Source organism: Carassius gibelio, chromosome B17 (genome assembly GCF_023724105.1).
Source record: "Carassius gibelio isolate Cgi1373 ecotype wild population from Czech Republic chromosome B17, carGib1.2-hapl.c, whole genome shotgun sequence".
NCBI lineage: Eukaryota > Metazoa > Chordata > Actinopteri > Cypriniformes > Cyprinidae > Carassius > Carassius gibelio.
The window spans coordinates 11,063,217-11,084,569 of NC_068412.1; the positions used below are offsets into that span (position 1 = coordinate 11,063,217).

Below are 21,353 nucleotides of genomic sequence, written 5' to 3' on the forward strand. Positions count from 1 at the left end.
ATTTATAACTATTAATAACCATAATTACTAACTACATTTGGAAAGAGGTAAAATTTTTAATAATTTAGCTGTATTACAAAAAACATAGAGCAAAAATGACCCAGGAGTTTTTGAAGATAAAAAAGTGAAATATTCTGCAATGGCCAAGTCAATCTCCTGATCTCACCCTGATTGAGCATGCATTTCACTTGCTGAAGACAATATTTAAAGGCAGAAAGACCCACAAACAAACAAAAACTGAAGTTGGCTGCAGTAAAAGTCTGGAAAAGCATCACAAAGGAGGAAACCCAGCCTCTGGTGATGTCCTTAGATCCAGACTTATGGCAGTCATTGCCTGCAAATCTTTTCTTTGAGAGGTTTTGAGCTAAATTGCTCAAAAAAGTATTTAAAAAAGTACATTTTATATGGATATACAAGTGCCACAGCATTAGAGTTTTATAATGCTATTATTCTTATAATTTCCCACCTTTTAGTCATTTGGAAACATTAATTGACAACAAGCATTAAGGTTTCGTCCTGCCAAGCCAACACAGCAAATCCCTGCACTGCAGCTGTGCAAATGTGCTAATACAGCAAACTTACTGACGCTGTAACACTGACACACTAATGAACCTGAATAAACCCTTCCTCTCACTGAAATCTGCTATAGGCAGAGCGAGAATCAATATTCACTTAGGTATCAAGAGGCACTTATTTACAACAGAACTAGTCAGGCTTCTGTTTGACTAGTCGACTGAGCAATTTGGAGATTTATTGGAGACAACAGTAGGTTGCGTGTAACTGTCAAAGGAGTGTAGAGTCAGGAAAAGGTGGACATTTGCTCTGCTGACTGATCAGTTTGAGAGAGAAATGACGTGGACACATGGTCAAGGCAAAAGAGCTGGCAAAGACAAGAGTCTAAAAAAAAAGACATGGAGTGACCGTGACAGACAAACATGTCAAAAACGTAATTCTGCCATACAGTGACCTCAAACAAAAAGAGAAGTGTTGTGAGCATGACTGGGACTTGCCAATATCTTTCTCCCTCTGATTTCCACTAGTAACGGTCTGGCAAGTGCTGAAGAATCCCTATTCATGAGAAGTGAAAGAAACCATTGTTGGAAGCCTTTCACATTCCCGCTGAAGGATGTAAAAAGGAAGAGCCAGTAGCAGGCAGAAGCCCCCGCCCACTTGATGACTGACCGTTAGCCTGACCAGTGAGAAAAGCGAAAAGCGCAGCGCGCAAACAGACCTGGAGAGAGGGCGGGGCTATGCAAATGCAGAGCGGCGCTTTCAGTGGACGCGCTCCCGCGCTCCAGCCATTGGTCGACTCGCGCGCGTGGAAGACAAACCTGACGCTGAGTGAGAGTATCCACTTCAAGAGACCATGGCTTCAAAGTGCCCTAAATGCGAAAAGACTGTTTATTTTGGTAAGTTTGTGTTTACCTTTTTTGTTTTAATTCTGAACTTCTATTAAAAATGCATTTACCGTTATATTTTGATATGATAAATGACTTCCACGATGTATAATCGTGGAAAGGGATGGTTTGTTTACACAGGTGTTTATAAAGCGGATTTAAACATCTGAGAATTTGCCATAGATTTAAAAATGAAATTGTCCGAGGATAATCACTCACTTCACCCCTTTCAGGAATTCACTTATACTTTCTAGTGCACTCACCTCTTCCAAAACTCCCAAAAAATATTTCGGAAAGATGAGGTGCATTCCATGAATACGGGATTTCTGTGACTTTTGGAGAGTTTAGAGGGACAAATTTTTATTTATTTGTATTTTTATAACTTTATTAGACATGTTTATAAATGATTGTGTCATATAACTAACTCTATATGAAAAGTAACTAGTTGTAAACAAATCATATCTATGTTTATAAAACTGGTCATTTTTGGTCTGTTCCTCTTAGCTCTGGATCTTCTTCACTGTACCCAACAATTAAAATCATAAGTCTGATATCAGTTCGTTGTCCCAAGGCTATGGTTAATTTTCATCTATATTTTATTTGATTTTATATATTAATATTACAAATGCTGTTTTATATATTCAACTATTGAAAATATTATTTATCCATTATATTTATTTATGAAATCTTTAATTTATAAGTCCTGTAGATTTAATTTTGACATCTATGTTTAATGTAAATAATTTTTTCTTTGTGTAAAATGTGGCAAAATCTCACAAATCATGGTTTTAAACTGTTTTTAGACATGTGATGATGATGCATATAAAATGTTGTCCCTGACCATTTAAGAAAGGGAGAAAAGCCTTTTTTGTACTGGTTTTGTGGAAAGTATCATAGATGGAAAGAAATATGCAACTTTTTACTTTTAGACTGCTAAGTGCAATGACAGCCAGTTTATATTTAGACAATTTTATTGCCCAGTTCTGTAACATTAATAACGAACAGTTGTGTCTAAGTCCTGTTTACATCTTACAGTCACCTTTCTCTTCTTTTTTAACGTGACCAGATGAGGGGCTATTATTATAAACACTAAAATGAAAGCTTGAAAGTTACTTTACTTTGCTTTCAGATGTTTTCTTAAATAATACAGCATGTGGCTCTTGATGTGGATGTTTTGGGAGCTGAAAGATCATAGTGAATGAAGGACCTCTTGTTTTTATTTATATCCATTTCCAGGCCAGCAGCATTGATGTCTGCTCAATATATACACCTCTCAATCCATTAAACAGTTGAATAGCCTCACTGCCACTTGACCTTATCATCCCTGCTCTCATATTTATAAGGTTATTCATCAGTGCATCAGAGCCTTTGTGGTGGAAACTGAGATGATTATTCAGCTCTTATTTATGTTGTATTCATCTGTGTGTCAACCGAACAGCCATGACACACGACCAATAAAGCTGTCGGGTGGTTTTAAATCAATGTAGTAAGAGAGGTGCTGTTATATAAAAGCAAGTGCAGCTCTTTTCATGGCTATGTGTCTAGTGGGTGGGCAGAAAGTTCTCTAGCTTGACTGTTTTTCAGCTGGTTATGCTTCAGGATCCAGATTTCACATAGGACGACCAAATGTAGACTATTAATTTTTCCATTTAGTTCACATGCTTAATAATATTCAAAATCATTCATACAACATCAAAAATAGTAATTTTGCTTTAAACATACAGGTTTTGACATCTTAATAAGACATGATGGCTGGTTTTAATGGAGACCACTGTATTGGACGTGTCTGATTTCTGACATCACACACAGTCTTATGGTCCATGATGCCGTAGGGCAGAAGAAAGGAAAATTCAGGGTTTCACCCAAATCCTCGGTTTATGTCATGAGGGAGTTGGTCGAGATGGATGCGGGTGACTGTGCTTTTATTAGACTCACGTTGAAGCCAAGACGCATTCCACACAGTTTTGGAAGAGCAGGGGTGCGGTTCTCCTCTTTTGGTCCTCGAAGTGTGTTTCCTCTGAATATGGCAATGTTACCAAGTGGAATATTTGAGGTTGACGGTGAATGCTGCATCCAGATCCACAGTCTAGACGTGAATGAGCAGAAACCAGCAATAAGCAGGGCTTAAAGTTTTCCGGCATTGTGCCAGATTTCCGGCGTTCAGTGTTTGGCTGCGAAAAAAAAAAAAAAAATCCTACAATTAAAAAACATCTTGTTGGTATCTTGATATCACTTTCGAGTCCATGAGTTCGCCTACCAATAGTCAAGAGGAGCAGCTTTCACTCTCAACCAAACTAACATTACTAGCCAGTAAGAATGTTTTGCTCTTATAAACACAAGACGTGCATAATTGTATCCAATTGCAGAGTCGCAGCCCTGATGAATGGAGAAGTGAGGCAAAATCTGTGAGACGCCATGATCAAAGATGTCCGTCTAGCGCATATTTACATAGAAAAGCGAATTATAAAGCAGCGGAGCTTTGTAAACAGCTCAGAGTAATCGTGTCATCTCCATAAGAATGATATGATCGCCATAACAAAAAACAAATTCACCAGGATTTCTGAAAAGGTCCTGTTCACACATGATCTATTAATGTTAAATTACCGGTAATTTACCAGTGAAGACTGTATGTGTGAAAGGGGCTAAACTTTTTGTAATTAAAAGACAAATATTTTGTCTTGGAAAATTTATTGAAAATAGTATTAAAATATTGTCTTGCTGTAGTGAACCAAGCATGTGTATTTTTTTTCCCCATCTCTTGAGATAAGTGTATTGTCACACCTCAAGTATCGATAAGAAGTGACATGGTTCATAATTTTCCAAGTGTATGATACAGCTTTCATTCTTCAGGAAGAAGAATTTTTTTTTTCATGAAAAAGAAAATCAGTTTGAATAAAGAAAGCAATAACTTTCCCATAGTATCAAATGTTAAAGTTTTTGATTTATCTATAAATATTGATTTACATCCCTAGCTTAACATATTCGATAAAAACAAACTGGTTTGGTTGCAGACCCAGCTGTTCCAGATGGTATTTCCAAACTGAGTTTGTGGGAGTTATTGCATGTGTTCCTGTAAATTCCTTTCCTGTTTCAAGTGGTAAGCCACTGTATTGAGCGGAAACTTTTCAAACTTTCGGTTGAACCTTTTATTCATTTATTGAACAGCTGTTAGCAGATGCTGTGGCTTTCTTACACAAGAGCAAGTGTAAAAGCTTAATTTATCACATTCAGAGGTTACACACTGAATCAGTACTTTACCATTTTTCATACTTCAATTCAAAATGGGTGGGCTATCCAAATTTGAGAGTCTGTATAATCTGAAAAATATTATCGGCATTGTGTCCACTTGTCACATTTGAACACAACCATACAAGCAATTCATGTATGCCTAAAAACAAAGGCAGCATTGTAAGTAAACAAATGTAAAAAAAATGTATGTGATAGAAAACCTGTCCCTATTAATGGCAGACCGAGCTCACTTGCATCGTATCAAATCTCACTGACGAGAGAGAATCTGGCCAAACAAAGAATCTTCTTTCACTTTCTTTCATCTTTTCTTTTTCACTGCTCTCCCTTCAAGGCCTATGTTCATTCTTGAAAAGAATTTAGCAATGCTTTCTTAGATGCCCGTCACATCGAAATATGAGAGGGCATGTCTATTATGTAATCCTTTGGTTTCAGATACAGGCAGACAGACCATTGGTTTAATGGGGAGTTGTCCATACCACTTTTCCTTTTTCTATCTCTGTCCCCATCTCTCACTGTTTCGGATTTACTTTTACTGCACATACCCATTATAACCCTGTGTTTTCCACATGGCTGCCTCACAAGCTGTTTTATTTGTGCAGGATCGGTTATATAATGCCACTTCTTGTATTTTTGTCAACTGTTTAGGGACGTTGCTGGGAGCCAGAATTCGGGGCCGTTCGCCTTGTCTGTCAGGATTCCTGGCAGGAATGAACCTCGACCATAGTTACAAGATGTTCTTTTTTTTTTTTTTTTTTTTTTTAAGCTTGTTGCAAGGTTAGCAAGAAAAAAGATCTAAGCCATCATGTAATTACTTGTGTTTTATGGGACTAGGCTTTAAACTGAAATTATTCGAATTGGACCTACCCGAAGGCCTGCAGACATGCATAATTTGTCTCCATAAATTTGCTCTACCTGGAGACGTATCAAGGAGAATTTAATTCTGTGTGTATTTGTTCCTCTCAAGAATGTTCATAAATCACCCCATGAATGTTTCAGAATCTATTTAAATAAAAAATTCTGAATTTGAACTGGTTGAATTACACAAAATGTATAGTTTAAAAATAAACTTACATAAATTATAGCTGTATTATATATTTGTAATTAAATTAAATGCTAGGTTTTATGGTACATTTATGAATATTTTAAGGCATTACTGTAATTAGAATTGGAAAAGAAAATGTGCTTAATTGTCAGGAATGTGTTACAATGCAAAACAGATTACATTACAGTAGCAATTTCTTACTTCTGATTTTGTAATGCAATGTGATCCAGCCTGTTCATAATAGATTTCATGATATTCACCCAACCGCTGAAATGTGAGGACCAGTACAGTTTCATATTGGCTGCAGGGAAGCTGATCGAGGCCAAGCTCCACGAAGCAGTATTGATTTGTACTGACAGCCATGGGCACTGCAGTAGCACACAGGCACATGTAGCTCTCATTCAAGCCAGACAACTGAAAATCACGAGGTTGCCTTCTTTATATCAAGAGGAAACTGCGAAAAGACAGACATCTTAGCGTGTCTTGCGTTAGCGTGGCCACATCTTTTCAGCGAGGACCCAAACCAAACCCAGCCTTTCCGCACTACTGTAAGGAAATTCACAAGTCGCTGCAAATTGGAAAAAAAAAACCGAGCTTGCCATTTGAGATTTGTTTTGAGAAGGAACTGCCACTCAGGAGTTGATGGCAATGGGCAGGGTCTGAAAGAAAGGCTCTGTTTGCCATCACAGAAGCGTAGGGTCCTTAAACAGAGCTACAGAACATGATTTGAGAACAGAGCATATGTGCTATTTATAGCTGAAAGAGCTGAGGATCATGGGAACTAACCACAGCAATCATCTCCCTGCTTACTGGAGCCAGGAAGGGCATGTAATGATTTTGTGTACATTTGAGCTACAGTTTACCTCGTTTTATCTCTGTGTGTGTTCGTACATGTTTGGCTAAGGCCTGAAGGCCCTCAGGTGCAAGGAAAGCGGGTCAGACTGTAATCAGTGACTCGAAGCGAAGCACCATGTTGGACCCAGATGGCATGCATGTTGCTTTTACAGTTCAAGGGGACACGGTCAGGATAGAGTACAGTATAACAGTAGTGCTCTGAACAGATGGGTCCACATTAATGGCTGCTGAAGTGGAAGCAAATCTGTCCCTGCCTTTCAAATTGATTTCCATGTGTGCGACCACATTGAGTGGACAGATATATAACACATGTCATTTTGCCCATCTTTTGAGTCCTGATCTGTTAAGGACTTGCATGGCCGGTTCTTCAAACCATGTCCAGAGTTAACATCAAGCCAGTGCAAGTACTTGTTTGTTTATTTATTTATTTTTGAGTGATCAGTTTTATAAAAACCCATTTTAACACACTGAAAGTCCCTGCTGAGGATGATGGAGTAGGTTTTCGAGTGCATGCCTGCTCTGGTGCCTGTAGGGTGTTCAGCTGTGTAAATGTTGTTGAGGCCTAGCGCTGTTTATTTGTGATAACATCTGAGGCAGGGTCAGCTTATAACAGAACTTCCTTCTCAATTTCTTTTTTTTCGTTAGTGCAGTACTAAGCATCAGGTATACCGTTTCATGAAAAATGGCCCTAGGCTATTTACTTACTAAATACACATTCCTGGTCTTATATATTATGCAAACAAGGTTGGTCGACACAGTCTTGCACAGCTTTCTTTCTTCTGAAATTAAACCAAAAGCCAGGAAATAATGTTAATCAAGAGCCAGATGGCTATTTAGATGTTGTTTAGGCTACCAGGTGATTTGGCCTTGATAGTTGAAGGGTTGCAAATTGTTTCATGTCAACTTTTAGGGACCACACATTTGTAGAGCCTACTTATCCACTTAATTTTTTAACGCTGTTGTAAGGTATTTCCTGTGAATGTGTGAGCCTTATGATTCATTAGCCATTATAGGTAAATAACTAAAAAGATTTACAATGTGCAGTAAACTGTAAAACTGTTTTTATGATTAAAGTAACAAAATAATTTTGAAGCATGGCTGCTGGTTTGAGCTGGTCCTTAGCTGGTCATGAGCTTCAAAACATACCTAACCAGTATATGCTGTTTTTTTTTTTTTTTTTTTTCAACAAAGCAATCTTACTTTTAAAAATAAAGTGGATAAATCTTCCACTTTTGAATTCAGCCTTTGTACTGACCTCGTTTAAACCCACCTTACTGACCCTTTGCTAAGTCCCACCTTTAAAAAAAAAACGTTATTTACTGAAGAGATAGCTTTTTGGGCAGTGCTCCAACATATCACACAATAGCACTTTGGCCACTCTTGTTCAAGTCCCTGCATTCTTTTCCCATTTCCGTTCCCCTCTGCTCTCCTATCACTTCCTGTGAACTTCCATATTAAAAACAAAGGGCAAACTATGACTGTTGCTTAAAACACACACATGAAGCTTTGGGAAGCCCGGGGAGCAGTTGGGATTATGTGCCTTACTTTAACTGCACTGTACATTCATTCCCCAACCTACATTTCCTGCCAGTACTGAGAATCAAACCCAGGACAAGTTACAAGTCCGACTTTCTAACCATTATGCCACAACTGGCATAATAATAGGCACATAATGTAGCCAGAGAGGATATATTATTACAGTTCATCTTACAGCTTTCTTGCAATAGGGATGTTCCATAAAGCTTGTCTAAATTTGCAATAGAAACCAAGAGGGTGAAGCTTCCCAAGGAAGGGAAGGGTCAATTTTACAATGGTATCAAAAATAAATCCTCACTGTCTAAAGAAAAACACTTGAACAAATAGAAATACAGTGTCCCCATGTTGCAGAGAGATAGATGCATCCGTTGTGCCTAGACAAACTTAATAAGAATGATTAAACAGAGATGGATGCTGATGCATCTCTCTCAAGGCTTGATTTTTTTTTTTTTTTTTCAGAGTCAGAGTAATAGTCTTTGAGAGCCTCTTCTGTTCTGGAACAACCCCAGGATATTGAGCATGACATGTTTACAGAGAGACGTATTTACATGATATCATGTTGATAAATCTTGGTAATGTTGACTTCATTAAATCTCATACGACTCTTGTTTGGTTGAGAGAGTTGTGACAGATTTGCTTTCGAAATGAGTTCACAGTGAAGCTCCATTAGTCCACATCCAAACCTGCATTTATTCTGCTGGGATGGCATGAGCTCATTCGCTTTCGTTTACTCTCCCTTTGCACACCAGCCAAAACACATTAAACAACAAACCTCTGTGTTGTTCATGTATCAGTTGACCTGGTGTTTGAGGTGTTCTTCTCTAATTTAATTGTGGGGTAAACTGAGGGAAAACACAAGATCTAATGGCTGACGGGAGATGTTACCTCTACAGACAGTACCAGCAGGACTAAAGAGATTGCCTCTGCAGCTCAAAACAAAGCACTAAGAAGCTTATCAGCGATCAGGTGTACATATTGCACTGCGTGTGTTCTTTAGAGCCGGACATTGGGAGGTACTGCAACCTCTCGTATAGTCTTACACAGCCGCCCATTACGGCTATCATGCATCTACGCCTCGCATCCAAGGTAACCTGACTCTTTAATGAAGCCCTCTCTGGTCTCCCGTGTCTTCCCTCTCCAGTCGAATGGATTCCCTTAGGGATGAACGAGATGACAATGCTGTTAGGATATCGCTATAGTCACACCGTTTCTATTGGAAAGCAGAAACCAGGCTTACAGTTTTGTCTGCGGACAAAGCTTCTTGTAAATATACCACACAAGACACTGATTTCCTTTGGCTGTAGTAAAAGAATGTGTGTTAGAGTTTGACTGGAGGTCGTCCAGGGGTCTATTCAGCTTGATGAGCGATTAGCGATTTCCTCCGCCCACGCAAAACTACACCAATAACTTAAACGGCTCCCCCAGCAACCTCTTGTACAACAACAGAAGCCCTTTAAATGGCAACTCTGTTCATCTGCACTTCGTCAACCACCACATACACATACACAAACACTTACGTTGTATAGTAGTCATTGGCATTGGCATCTTCCCTGCAGAGACACTCTCTCTGTTTATACCCAGTTGGGCCATTGACTGTGAAATCTCACTTATCTTGGATTAGCCTCCTGCTGGAAAACAGTGATTTATACTGTCTGGATCTCTACGTCTCTCCAGTGTGAGCCTAGAATTAATTTGGATATGATGCCTGTGTTAGTGATAGGGTTACATTTATATTACATACTGTAACTATTTCTCTTTTTTCATCTTTAAAGGGGAGGTCTAAAGCTATTTCATGCATTGTGACTTATTTACACTGCTAAAGATTTGGATTTTCATACTAAACATGACCAATTGGAGTATTTCTGTGCCACATACACTCCTTCAGGGTTCGTATAAAGGTTTTGGAAAGTTTTTTTTTTTTTGAGTATGGTCCTTCATGATGTCATAAAGGGAGGAATTCCTTATATGGACAATTCCTGATCTAAGGAATTCCTTGTTTCAGACGGAGCAAGAGCACGCCCATCAATGTGCTTCATTTGGGTTGCGAAAGTTGTCTGCAGCAGACTTGCTCGAAGGATTTGTCATTTTGTTTTAGAACACAAAATCAAGAATGTCAACAGAGAAGTGTTTTAACAAATTAAATAAATTTTAGTTCAATAAAGTTTCTTGTTCAGATTTTATGTTGATGTCGCAGCTTGCAGACGATCACTTTACGCAAATCTTCCCGAGCTCGTGTTTCTTTAGCTTTACCCACGACATGCCTCCAAGAGCTTGTTTTCTAGGAGATGCCTAAAGCTGTCTGTCTTCTATAAATTTGCTAAAGCTAAAGTCTCTTCAGTGATATGAAGGATGAAATACTACTGTATAGTACTCAAGATTAACACGAGATTGGCAGAAACTGTTTGAATTATGTCCCCTTATTGTTAAACTGTTGTACTTCCATATGAAACTGTGTTGCAGGTATTATCAGTGTGCTATGCATAAATGATTCCTCAAATCATGCATCTGACCTGGGTTCGAGTTCGAGTCCTGGCTCGCAGACCTTTGCCCAATAAAAGGCAATAATAACTTCCAAAAAAAAAGTTTGTGTTTAAGGAGAGTTGTGCACTTTTCTAGGCAAAATTAAGATGTTTATCTGATGTTAAATAAGTCGTGAAAAAATAAATCCCTCTGATTCAAGGAACAACCTAAAACTCACAGAGACCAGAGACTTGTGACAGTAAACAACCATTTAGAACACCCCAGTATCCACTTTGCAATGCACTTCAAACTAGACAAGTGTAACTCTCATTTTCTTTAGAAAATGTAAAGATACCAACTGTTTCAACATTTGTCCCAGAGATTATAATACTTTTTAAACATTCATGCCCACACATTTTAAATTGTTGCTACGCCTCCGTGTTTGAGTATACTTGTGTATCTCAGTCTTTGCTTCACTTTAGCAGTATAAAATCTCCTTCTCTGATGGTGAAACTGATCTCTTCTGTACTGACCTAGACCCCCTGAGAGACGGACTAAGAGGGATGCAAAACTGACAGAACGAAAACAATACTGTACTTCTCCAGGCGGAAAGGCTAGGAAGTAGGGGAGAGCAGAAGGAAATGCATCATTCTTTCTAGCTGATTGTGCCATTTTGATAAGTGAAGGTGTTTCCTCTGAAGTGAGAGAGCTGTCCCAGCAGTCCTGCCTGATGTATTGTCTTGAGAGTGAGCTCTATATATGGAAAGAGTAATATTAGGGCTGGGGAAGTCTCCCAGGACCCTCTTGAAGAAATGGGACAGGAGGGGAAATGGAGCAGTGGGTCTCTGTACTGTGTGTATGTCGCCACTTAGCTGCCCAGTCCTAAGTAACCCCGCCACTGCATTTCCTTGTGTTTCATGTCAACACATCTCAGCTATGGAATGAACCAGGCCAGTGCTTTTCATTGTTTTTATGTAATATGATGTCACATTGCTTATCAGAATGTAAATGCCATGTCCAGACCAGCACACATCCCCAAAACATGAAGCTTGATGGATCTTAAAATTAAGCAGATCCAACATTAATAATGCTGTGTGGAGACTCTCCATAACTGTGGTTATGGGCAGGTCCACATTATCATCACAACACAGCAGCACATTATTATTACAATATGACATTTAATTTGTCATAAAATTGCATACTCTCTAAGTACACCACTGAAAAAAAATGAGTCCTAATATGTATAGTATGAATGTGTAAAGTATGAATGCAGATATTTGTCATATGCTGTCATTGTTTTGTGAGCTACCAGCAACTGCCAGTTCTCTTCTTTGCCCTCATGAAATAGTAAATTGTCTATTGAATGCTAACTTCAGAATGTCATTGAAAGTAGTAGGTCACCTGGGTACTTTTTGCCTGCTGTTTTATGAACACTGGGGATACTGCTCTTTTCACATACTGCTTTTGCCTACTATACACTAGGGAAGTATGCATGTTCAGATGCAACCATAGTCTATTATAAAGAACAAAGCAAATCATGCAAGTATTCTATTCCTTTTTAATTTAACGCCTAAATGAGCCTGCACACAAATTATGACATCACATAAGGATGTCATGTATAATAATAAATAAATAAAAATGTCACTAAGGGAAGTATTGTTTTAGTAGTAATGCCTCAATACCCTTGTGGCCACCAATCAATGCTCTACAGTTCTCAAGGAGTTGGCAACCACTGACAATACCTTTAGTATTAGGCAGAAGGATTTTTAATGTATGGACTTACATATTTTTAATGAAAAAGTGTAAAAATCAGTCTTTCTCTCTCTCTCTCTTTCTCATCTCCCAGCTGAGAAAGTGTCATCACTGGGGAAGGATTGGCACAAGTTCTGTTTGAAGTGTGAGCGCTGCAGTAAGACCCTCACCGCGGGTGGCCATGCTGAGGTGAGTAAGTCAGAGATCACACACTACCTCTCTGCAGTCTAGCTAGGGAAACTCAAACTCCTACAGCTGAGTATTGATTTTGTGACACTGTGCGTTTCCATCAGAAGACCAATGGTCTATTTGAAGAGTCCAGAAGCAGGACTGAAGCCGGCGAGCGACGGTCGGTCTAGTTTGTTTGGTGTGTTCCACTCGTCGGGTCTCACATCGGTGGCAGTTTGCCCGATTCAACATGTTGAATAGCTGTCTGGGACGTTGGGCCCATCGGCGAGAGTTCCTCTCAGGCATGCGCAGAACACATGTGTTAGTTTGCCGTCGGCTGTGGTCCGATGCAGCCAACGCTTGGTGACACCACCATCAGATTTTGTCACTGCTAGTTCTTTGAAGTTGGCTTGGTGTGTCCCGGCCTTAATGTGTGTGGGGAGCTAGCATGACATAAACACAATTTAAGGGGTAAAAATGATGCAAACATGAAAACACAAAAACAAACTGAATGTCTCACCTACAGGATGTTGCAACAAGCATTTTCCCTCCTCATCTCTGTTGGATTGCTGTGTGTAATCGTATCTCATGATGCTCGTCTTCAGTGATTTGTTCAGCTTTGTACATCCCGAATGTTCCTGTGTGCGTGACTGCAAGCCAAATGAAATTCTCCATGACCTTTCCAGCATCCTGTTACATCACACAGTGATGACTGCATCTAGATCGGAATAGCAGTAGAGGGCAAAGGACAGGGCAGTGAAGTTTTAGAGCCAGAGGAATCGTCATCATCAGTCATCATGTTGCCTTGGGCCTGTATTCCACAAGGATAAGAGTAGGAAACACCTGAGTGTTGCATTTACTCCATGAAGAGAGTCACAAATAGAAGGAATTCTCTCTGTAATCTCTTTGTAAGCATATTAACATCTTCACTGCTCACATCAGCCTAAATCTGGATGTAGGTCAGGTTGCTAGGTCTTACACGGTACAGGAACAAGGATGGGGTAAAGTAAAGATGGGTAATACATGTGTGTAACTTTTTCTTCAAGACCATTGATTGAACAAGAACTCGCCCTGTGGATAAGATGATAATCCCTTAGTGTCCTCCGTGGATTCTGGCAGGGTAAAGTGAGAGGGTTTATGGGAATAGCCATGTTAAGTAAAGGCAGAAGAGAGAGAGTTTGGATTCAATTACCAGAATATGTGAGAGGCTCTGGGAAAGGTGTGGGCTGGTGCGCTGCTCTATATGACCGATGAGAGATGACCAGTGAGACCTGTAATGGGAGCTGATGGATTGAGCTTCGTATCTGGCTTAGACATCACACCCACAGACTTTTCACTGTCTGTCTGATGCATATCACACAATATGTCCAGAGATTTATCAAAAAACAAGATCTCATTTTAATTGCCAACTTTCAGAAGTCAAGGATATGCAATTTGCCACAAAAAAAGTACACAGAAGTGGGTTAGCTGGGGCCAGTTGCATAAACTGTTTGGATTAGTCTTTTAAAAAGTTAATACCATATTTTCCGAACTATAAGTCACACTTTTTTTCATAGTTTGGCTGGTCCTGCGACTTATAGTCAGGTGCGACTTATTTATCAAAATTAATTTGACATGAACCAAGAGAAAACATTACCGTCTCCAGCCACGAGAGGGCGCTCTATGCTGATCAGTGCTCCTGTAGCATCTCCCTGAAAACATAGAGCGGCCTCTCGCGGCTGTAGACTGTAATGTTTTCTCTTGGTTCTTGGTTCTAAATAAATGCGACTTATGGTCCAGTGCGACTTATCTATGTTTTTTTCCTCGTCATGACGTATTTTTGGACTGATGGACTCAGGTGCGACTTATAGTCCGAAAAATACGGCAGTCTCTTTTTTTCTTTCTTTAAGACCGGTCATAACGTTTTTTAATTCAGTCATGAATATGTAGATTGGTCTTATTTGTATTGGAATAGTAGGACCGATTTCCCCTTGGGAACTGCTAGTTGGTCAAACTAGATCTTAAGACACAGTCTTAATTCGTTGGCTAATCGTTGGCATTCCTGATCTGTTGCCAAATACAGTTTGAGATTGCAGCTTATTTGGTTTTGGATGCATTGTTCATTTTGTGTCATCAAATCATGTTTCATAGCATCACATCTTGTCATTACATCCTGTTTTCAGTTCGTTTAGAAATATTTGGTCCATGTTGCATTCATATTTTTGGTTTAAAAGTGGAGCAAAACCCATGTTTTTAGCGGTCTTGGTCCGTTTGTTTGGTGCGCAGTTTGTTTTAATCAAACCAAACATGAAAAGTGTGAACACACTTGATCTTTGAGAAACTTTATAGCATAGTAATTAGATTTGCTTGACCACACATTTCAGATTCCTCTATAGGATCTTGACTATAAAAAGCTGTAAAGTTGACCAGACTATATGTCAACGTCTTTTACATTTATACATCTGGCAGATGCTTTTATACAAAGCAACTTGCCTTGCACTTAAGGTACACATTTACATTTGATCAGCGCATGCTTTCCCTGAGAATTGGATCCATGACTTTGATGTTGCTAACACCTTGCTCCATTATTTGAGCTACAGGAAAGCTTAGGAGTGTTGGTGAAGTCTTCTAATTCCCTCCCTAGTGGTCTAATTGGGCTAACACTTTTTTGCCTTTTTTAGAAGTATTGACATCTTACAACATCAAGTTTTCCGGTCATTGCAATTGAGGCGGGAAGGTGTCTGCTAGCCTTTGTTGGAATGTGGGGCTCATTACACAGTTTTTCCCCTTGCATACTTTTGTCCTGGCATGAGGCCACTGTTCTCTGCCCCTTCCGTTCCTTTATCCTGTCCCGCGCAGCTGTAACGGTCACACAGCTGTCGTCTGACGGTTCCCATGGCAACCTTTTCCCGCCATGGCCCTGACCAGGGCTCTGGGAGCAACTGCCATTGAAATCTGTTTCGTCTCCCATGCAGTCACACTCAAGGCACTCTATGGGTGTCCTTTCCCATCAACATAGACCGTGTCCTGGTAACTGCTGCGAGTGTTATCAGAGACTGGATGCCAAGATAACCATAGCCATTTAGACATTTAAGATGGTCTACTATCTGCAGATTACATTGCAAACTTATGATAATGCTAATGCACATTCATTCACTTGTAGAGATCTAATTGATGAAAAATAAGCCTAGAATGACCATGTTTTTCTTCTGTTTTACATCCTCACAGCATGATGGGAAACCATACTGCCACAAGCCATGCTATGCTGCCCTCTTTGGGCCAAAAGGTGAGATGAGATGAAACGCATATGATTTCAGATTGAAGTAAAGAGACACAGATCTCTTCAAACCTCTGTCCATTTACCATATATACAACACACAGGGTTATGGAATGACTGACATGACTTAAGAGATTTTGAACTCTTGTATATATAGCAAGAATAAATAGTTAAATCATTGTTGTCATGAAATTAAATAGTGCCCTCTGTTGCGCATTAGGAGAATTCTCTGACAATTCTTCGCAGTAAGGTTCAGTGTTATTTATGTAGGCTGTTTTTCCATTTATATACTATTGTTATTTTTTTATGTACATGGTTAAAATGTATTGGTATCTGCAGAGATTAACATGAAATTTGATGGACAAATGTGGTAAAAGTATTAAAGTACCAAATGCATGAACTAATTCTAATGAATGAACAAATGTTATTAGTCATATCCAACATTTCTTAATATGAATGTTGTATGATGGAGAGATATTTTCATGAAACCTTGTTCATTATGTAGGTGTGAACATTGGGGGTGCAGGCTCATATGTGTATGAGGCTCCAGCCAATCCCTCCCCACCTGCATCCACCGTAGACTCTGCACCCAATCCTCAGGAGAAATGGGTCCCGGCATCTTCAAGGCCACCATCTAAAGGTACAAACAGTAGCAACTGACTTATTCTGATCTGAACAGGCCGAGTGTGCAATTGAGACCACAATATAAATCATTGTATTCTAAATGTTTTGCAATAAGACATAATGACAAATTGCACAGTGTTTATTTGGATCATGGAGTACATGCATCTCTCATTTCAGCTGGAAGCATCACCACCTTCTCTGGGGAAGCCAACTTGTGTCCCAGATGCAACAAGAAGGTCTATTTTGGTATGCTTCTCTTTCTGTCCTATCAACATTTCATACTTTGACTTGGATTTAACGGTGGCGGTAGCGTAATGACATGCCCTGTTACTTACTTATGGCAGCTGAGAAGGTGACGTCACTGGGGAAGGACTGGCATCGTCCATGCCTGCGTTGTGAGAGATGCAGTAAGACCCTGGCAGCTGGCAGCCACGCAGAGGTGAGAGGAAGATGAAGTTGCTAATAGTAGAAGCACAAAGATGCCTTCCGTGATTCTTTCATTAATTCTGTCCATGTTAAAGAAATTAATCAAGAATAATTTTCATTTCTTGAATAAACCGCAGGGCATCTATGGGTCATTAATTTTTTTTAATAGGTAATAAATCAATTAAGTCTTAAATTATGATTCATAGGTTCCTTTGGGAGTAAGTACAGTTAATCAAAATAAAACTGAAATCTCAGGATGACTTAATGTGAGAATTAAATTTCAGAAAAAGAACATTACCACCGTAGAAGCCTTGGCACACTGTATATGTATGAATGCAATATTTTTCAGTTGAAAGTGCTGATACATAAACATTTCTATTTCTAAATGCATGGATTTATCTTAAAATGTGTTTTTGTGTGTTGCAGCACGATGGTCAGCCCTACTGCCATAAACCATGTTATGCTGTCCTCTTCGGTCCAAAAGGTACTATGAGAGTTTTCAACTCTAGATGGAGCCATTGCTTAAATGTCAGAAAATAATCTGAAATTATTTCAATTGAGCAGTTCTTCATTTGCAGTGGAGACATTTAACTTTTCTAGCAATTTTAGATCTTTTATATACATTTCAGCTTTCTTGAAATCATAATGAATCCTGAAAATCTGATATGTCCAAATTAAATGAGTTATTAACCCAGTCTGATCCACTCTCCTGGACTTCTAGGTGTAAACACTGGTGGTGTCGGCAGCTACATCTATGACAAGGAGCCCAACACGGAGGCCCAGCCTTGATTTTCAATCCTGGGAAGCCCAACTTCACTATAATAACAGCCACTACCAGTACCTCACACTTTCACATATGCCCCACTTTTTGCCTTATCACAAATAACCTGTGCCAGCTTGGACCTTTCTGCAGAAGAGTGACGCCACATATAATCATGCCTTGAGCTCCAGCTGCACCACTGACAGTCCCTTGGCGTCTTTTTGATCTACCCCAATTCCAATTAACCCCAATAAGAGGAAAATTTTAACTAGTTAATCATTTCTGATTTGTCCTATAATTCATTTAAAAGTAATTTATTTGTGTATACAGTATCTTTGTTTGTATTATCATTAAAGCACTGTATGAAGTTTCCTCTATAAAGGCAAAACAAAGATCCCTACTTCCACAATACTGCATGTTCAGTAGGATGCTTGTGTAATGAGTGTTCTAGTAGCAGATAAAACAACAGAAGTTCTCTGAGGGAGTTTTGTTTTATGAAGAGGAGCCGAGCTGTTTGAAATGCCTGCTCGCCTTAGAGTCTCCATGCAGGTCAGTTCTGGAGCACATCATCATAAATCTGAAAAATATTCCCAAACCCAGATTTACCTTTTTGGCCAGATGGCAACATTCTTTAGTTGCAACTTTTTAAGAGAAGATCTGCAGCATATATGCAGACAGTAAAGTGAAACGACCAAGCTCTTATTTTCAAGGGGAGGACAGATCCTGCTCCCAGAGGGCCACTGTCCTGCAGAGTTTAGCTCCAGCTCTAAGTACACCTGAACCAGCCGATCAAGGTCTTCCAGATCACTAGAAACTTCCAGGCTGGTGTTATGAGACAGGATGGAGCTCAAATCTGCAGGCCCTCCAGGAGCAGGTCCGGATACCCCTTGATTTATGGCTAGTTGAAGTCCACAGGGACCGATGGGAACAGGGGTGTATGTGATTGGTGCTTGGTGACCAAGTAGCTGCAGCTAATATTTCTGATGCCAATCTCGTACCGTTACATGATGCATGAAACGTATTAAGGAAAAGATATGGATAAGCTTTTGTATTGTTTGTGATCTGAATATTTTAAACGAACCCCAGTTTCTCAAAGTGTTGAAACTGAAGTATTATGTTTCCCATTAGTTCTTTAGTTTGTAGTGAATTCGACTGCAGTCTTTCTGAAGGTGTATTTGGACTCTGACTGTTATATATTTTTGCTGTATCAGGCCTTTTGTTCTTTGGAGAACTTTCTTATGCAGAGTCTGCACGTCAAGTCCTGCTGCTTCTGTTTGTTTAATCCCATATTAAAGTTTACATAAAGCTTTTCCCTCGTCTTGGATTTTTATTTAATTGCACCTCGATATGACTCCTGTACTTAAACATGCTATAACAAGATGGGAACAATAAGGGAGTTAAAGTAAATAGATACAGATGACCTTGAATGCACTGCCATTGTTACTATTTTCCAGTAATAATTAGATAATGTCATGATCTTAATGTTATGCACTTATCCACAGCAACATCTCTGAACATTCACTGGAATAATTTTTCTGACAGAGTCTATTTGTGTGCTTTGATCACAAAACGCTTTTGTGTAGTAATTGGATTTTCTCCATTTCACAATTAAAGGTTGTCTTGGGAATATACTCCTGTGATGGGAGTTCTCAAAGCATTGGTGAAAACATCTCTTGATCTCCAGTTAAGGTTACATTCATTCACATTAGGTCGGCTTAGATTTGTCTGTGCTTTGAGCTCCTATCAAAATCAATAGAACAAGATATTGATTGTTAAGATATTCTTTTTTTTATCATACGTTTACCACTCTGTACAAAAGCAGAATAAAATGTGACTAGACTATTGCTGCTAGAGCTAATCACGATTAATCACATCCAGAATAAACGTTTTTGTTTGCATAATATATGTGTGTGTACTGTGTATATTTATTATGCATTTATAAATACAAAAAAATTGTATGTATATATTTAAGAAAAATATTAAATATATATAATATAAATTATATTAATATAAATATATACATGTAATTTTTTTAAATATATACTGTATACACATACATAAATATACACAACACACATTTTATGTAAAAAAAAAAAGTGTATATATATATATATATATATATATATATATAGGATGCAATTAATTGTTGCCCAGCACTTAAAGGTACAGGTTGTAGGACCTGCCACTAGAGGGCGCACTACCAAAACAATAACAATCGCGTGGTTTGATAATGCTAAGGAGGAGCGTGGAATGATGGGATTTGTTGTCTCCTACCAAACCGTTGACGGCCATCAATCAGACGTAAAGATAAATCATGGATTTAACAGATGAGGTAAAGTTTTGTAAATGTTGTGTTTGATTTCATAATTTTCAAACGTGAGTTCAACGATTTGCGCGAGTAGATTACATACAAAGTCAATGCAAAGACGCGATCAGACTATGGATCAGACGCTCCTCGCGCAGGTCTAGAGACGCAATGCCCTGCGTTTGGCGTGTATGTGTCACAGTGTCTGGGTTGTGTTCCCTGGGTACCCACTAGATGTCCTCCTTTCCCACGGTGTCTGTCACTTCATTAACCACATTCCTCACGTCTCTGCCTAAATCATTGCACCCAGCTGTCACTGGTTATCAATCATTACACTCAATTTCCCATTAGCGTTTGTTTCTCCCTGTATATTTAACCCGGTCTATCTTAGTATGTGTCACGGAGTCCTTGTTAATTCATGTCCGTCATCTAGTCGTGCCCTTGCCTTGTGTTCGTGTTTGTTTATGTTTTGGATTTGTTGGATATCGACCCCTGCCTGGACTGTTTATTCTTTGGATTGTCCCTTAAATAAAGACGTACCCGCAATTGGATCTTTCTCTGTGGTTTCCTGTATTCCAGCCGTGACAGTATGCCCCATAATGCTAATCTTGTTGATCGTTATAGCATACGTTTTCTGTAAAGATACGAATCAAAACAACTCTGTCAAGTAAAACACAAGTGAGAGCGGCATCTCTTTCTAGTTAAAGTTTGTCGCGAAGCTCTCTCCATTTAGAAAATGCAACACCGATATTAATCCTCACTCTTTGTCTCCTCTTGTCCCAAACTCTTCTTGGGTCGTTTGGTTGGCCCGTAAGCTTATGTTTACGGGAGCTGTCCTTGTCGACAGAACCAGCGGCAGATGGTAAACAGTAATTATGTTCCATAAATAAGTAACACAATCCACTATAAAACGTGCAAGAAGAAGTAAATAAGGAACTGCTTGAAGCAAGCTAGTGGTTTGCTGGACGCTAGACACTACTTGTGCATTTGTCCACGACACTGTTGTCATGTGGTTTCTAAGTCAGTAAAGGCAGTAGGTAACAAAGGGTAACTTACGTCATTGACAGGCGACTGCACTGCCCTGTGTCACTGTTTAGAATGGGAATTTTCTCATAATTTACAAGTAGTTGAAAACATTAGAGATATTGTTAGTAATCAGCTGGACAAAACCTATACCACTAGCCTAGTGGTTTTTGGATATTTTACTGCAAATATCTTACAAATTGTACCTTTAAATAGCACATTTGAAATTTATTTTCAAAAATAATTTTTTTGGCTATTAATAGAACTTCGTTCATTTTATGTATACATTTTTGCTTTGGAAATATTTAAGTTTGTTGTTTGTGTTTAAGGTGCAGTCAAATTAGCTCTCAATAGTGTAGCAATGTATGTAGTCAATTTCTTTTATAACTGTGTTTTCATTCAAAGATTTGAATTAAACTTTTTTCCCCCCATCCTGCAAGACAAAGAAAACAAAATTGTGTCTTTCTGATAAACTGGCACCAAATATCACTAAAAGGTAA

The 21,353-nt window shown here is 39.0% G+C and overlaps 1 protein-coding gene and 1 long non-coding RNA gene across 2 annotated transcripts; one reads left to right on the forward strand and one right to left on the reverse strand.

Moving 5' to 3' along the window:
* The first annotated feature begins 1,244 nt into the window (after positions 1-1,244).
* crip2 (cysteine-rich protein 2) lies at positions 1,245-18,834 on the forward strand. The gene is made up of 8 exons (XM_052580929.1): positions 1,245-1,409; positions 12,386-12,480; positions 15,667-15,724; positions 16,221-16,355; positions 16,517-16,585; positions 16,684-16,778; positions 17,192-17,249; positions 17,487-18,834. The coding sequence occupies exons 1-8, from the start codon at positions 1,367-1,369 to the stop codon at positions 17,552-17,554; spliced, it is 621 nt and encodes a 206-aa protein (XP_052436889.1). The 5' UTR covers positions 1,245-1,366; the 3' UTR covers positions 17,555-18,834.
* Positions 11,495-13,856, reverse strand: LOC127976485 (uncharacterized). Its single transcript, XR_008157818.1, has 2 exons — positions 12,980-13,856; positions 11,495-12,902 (listed from the first exon to the last, which is right to left on the reverse strand). It is a non-coding gene; the product is annotated as an uncharacterized LOC127976485 (long non-coding RNA).
* Positions 18,835-21,353: the final 2,519 nt, after the last annotated feature.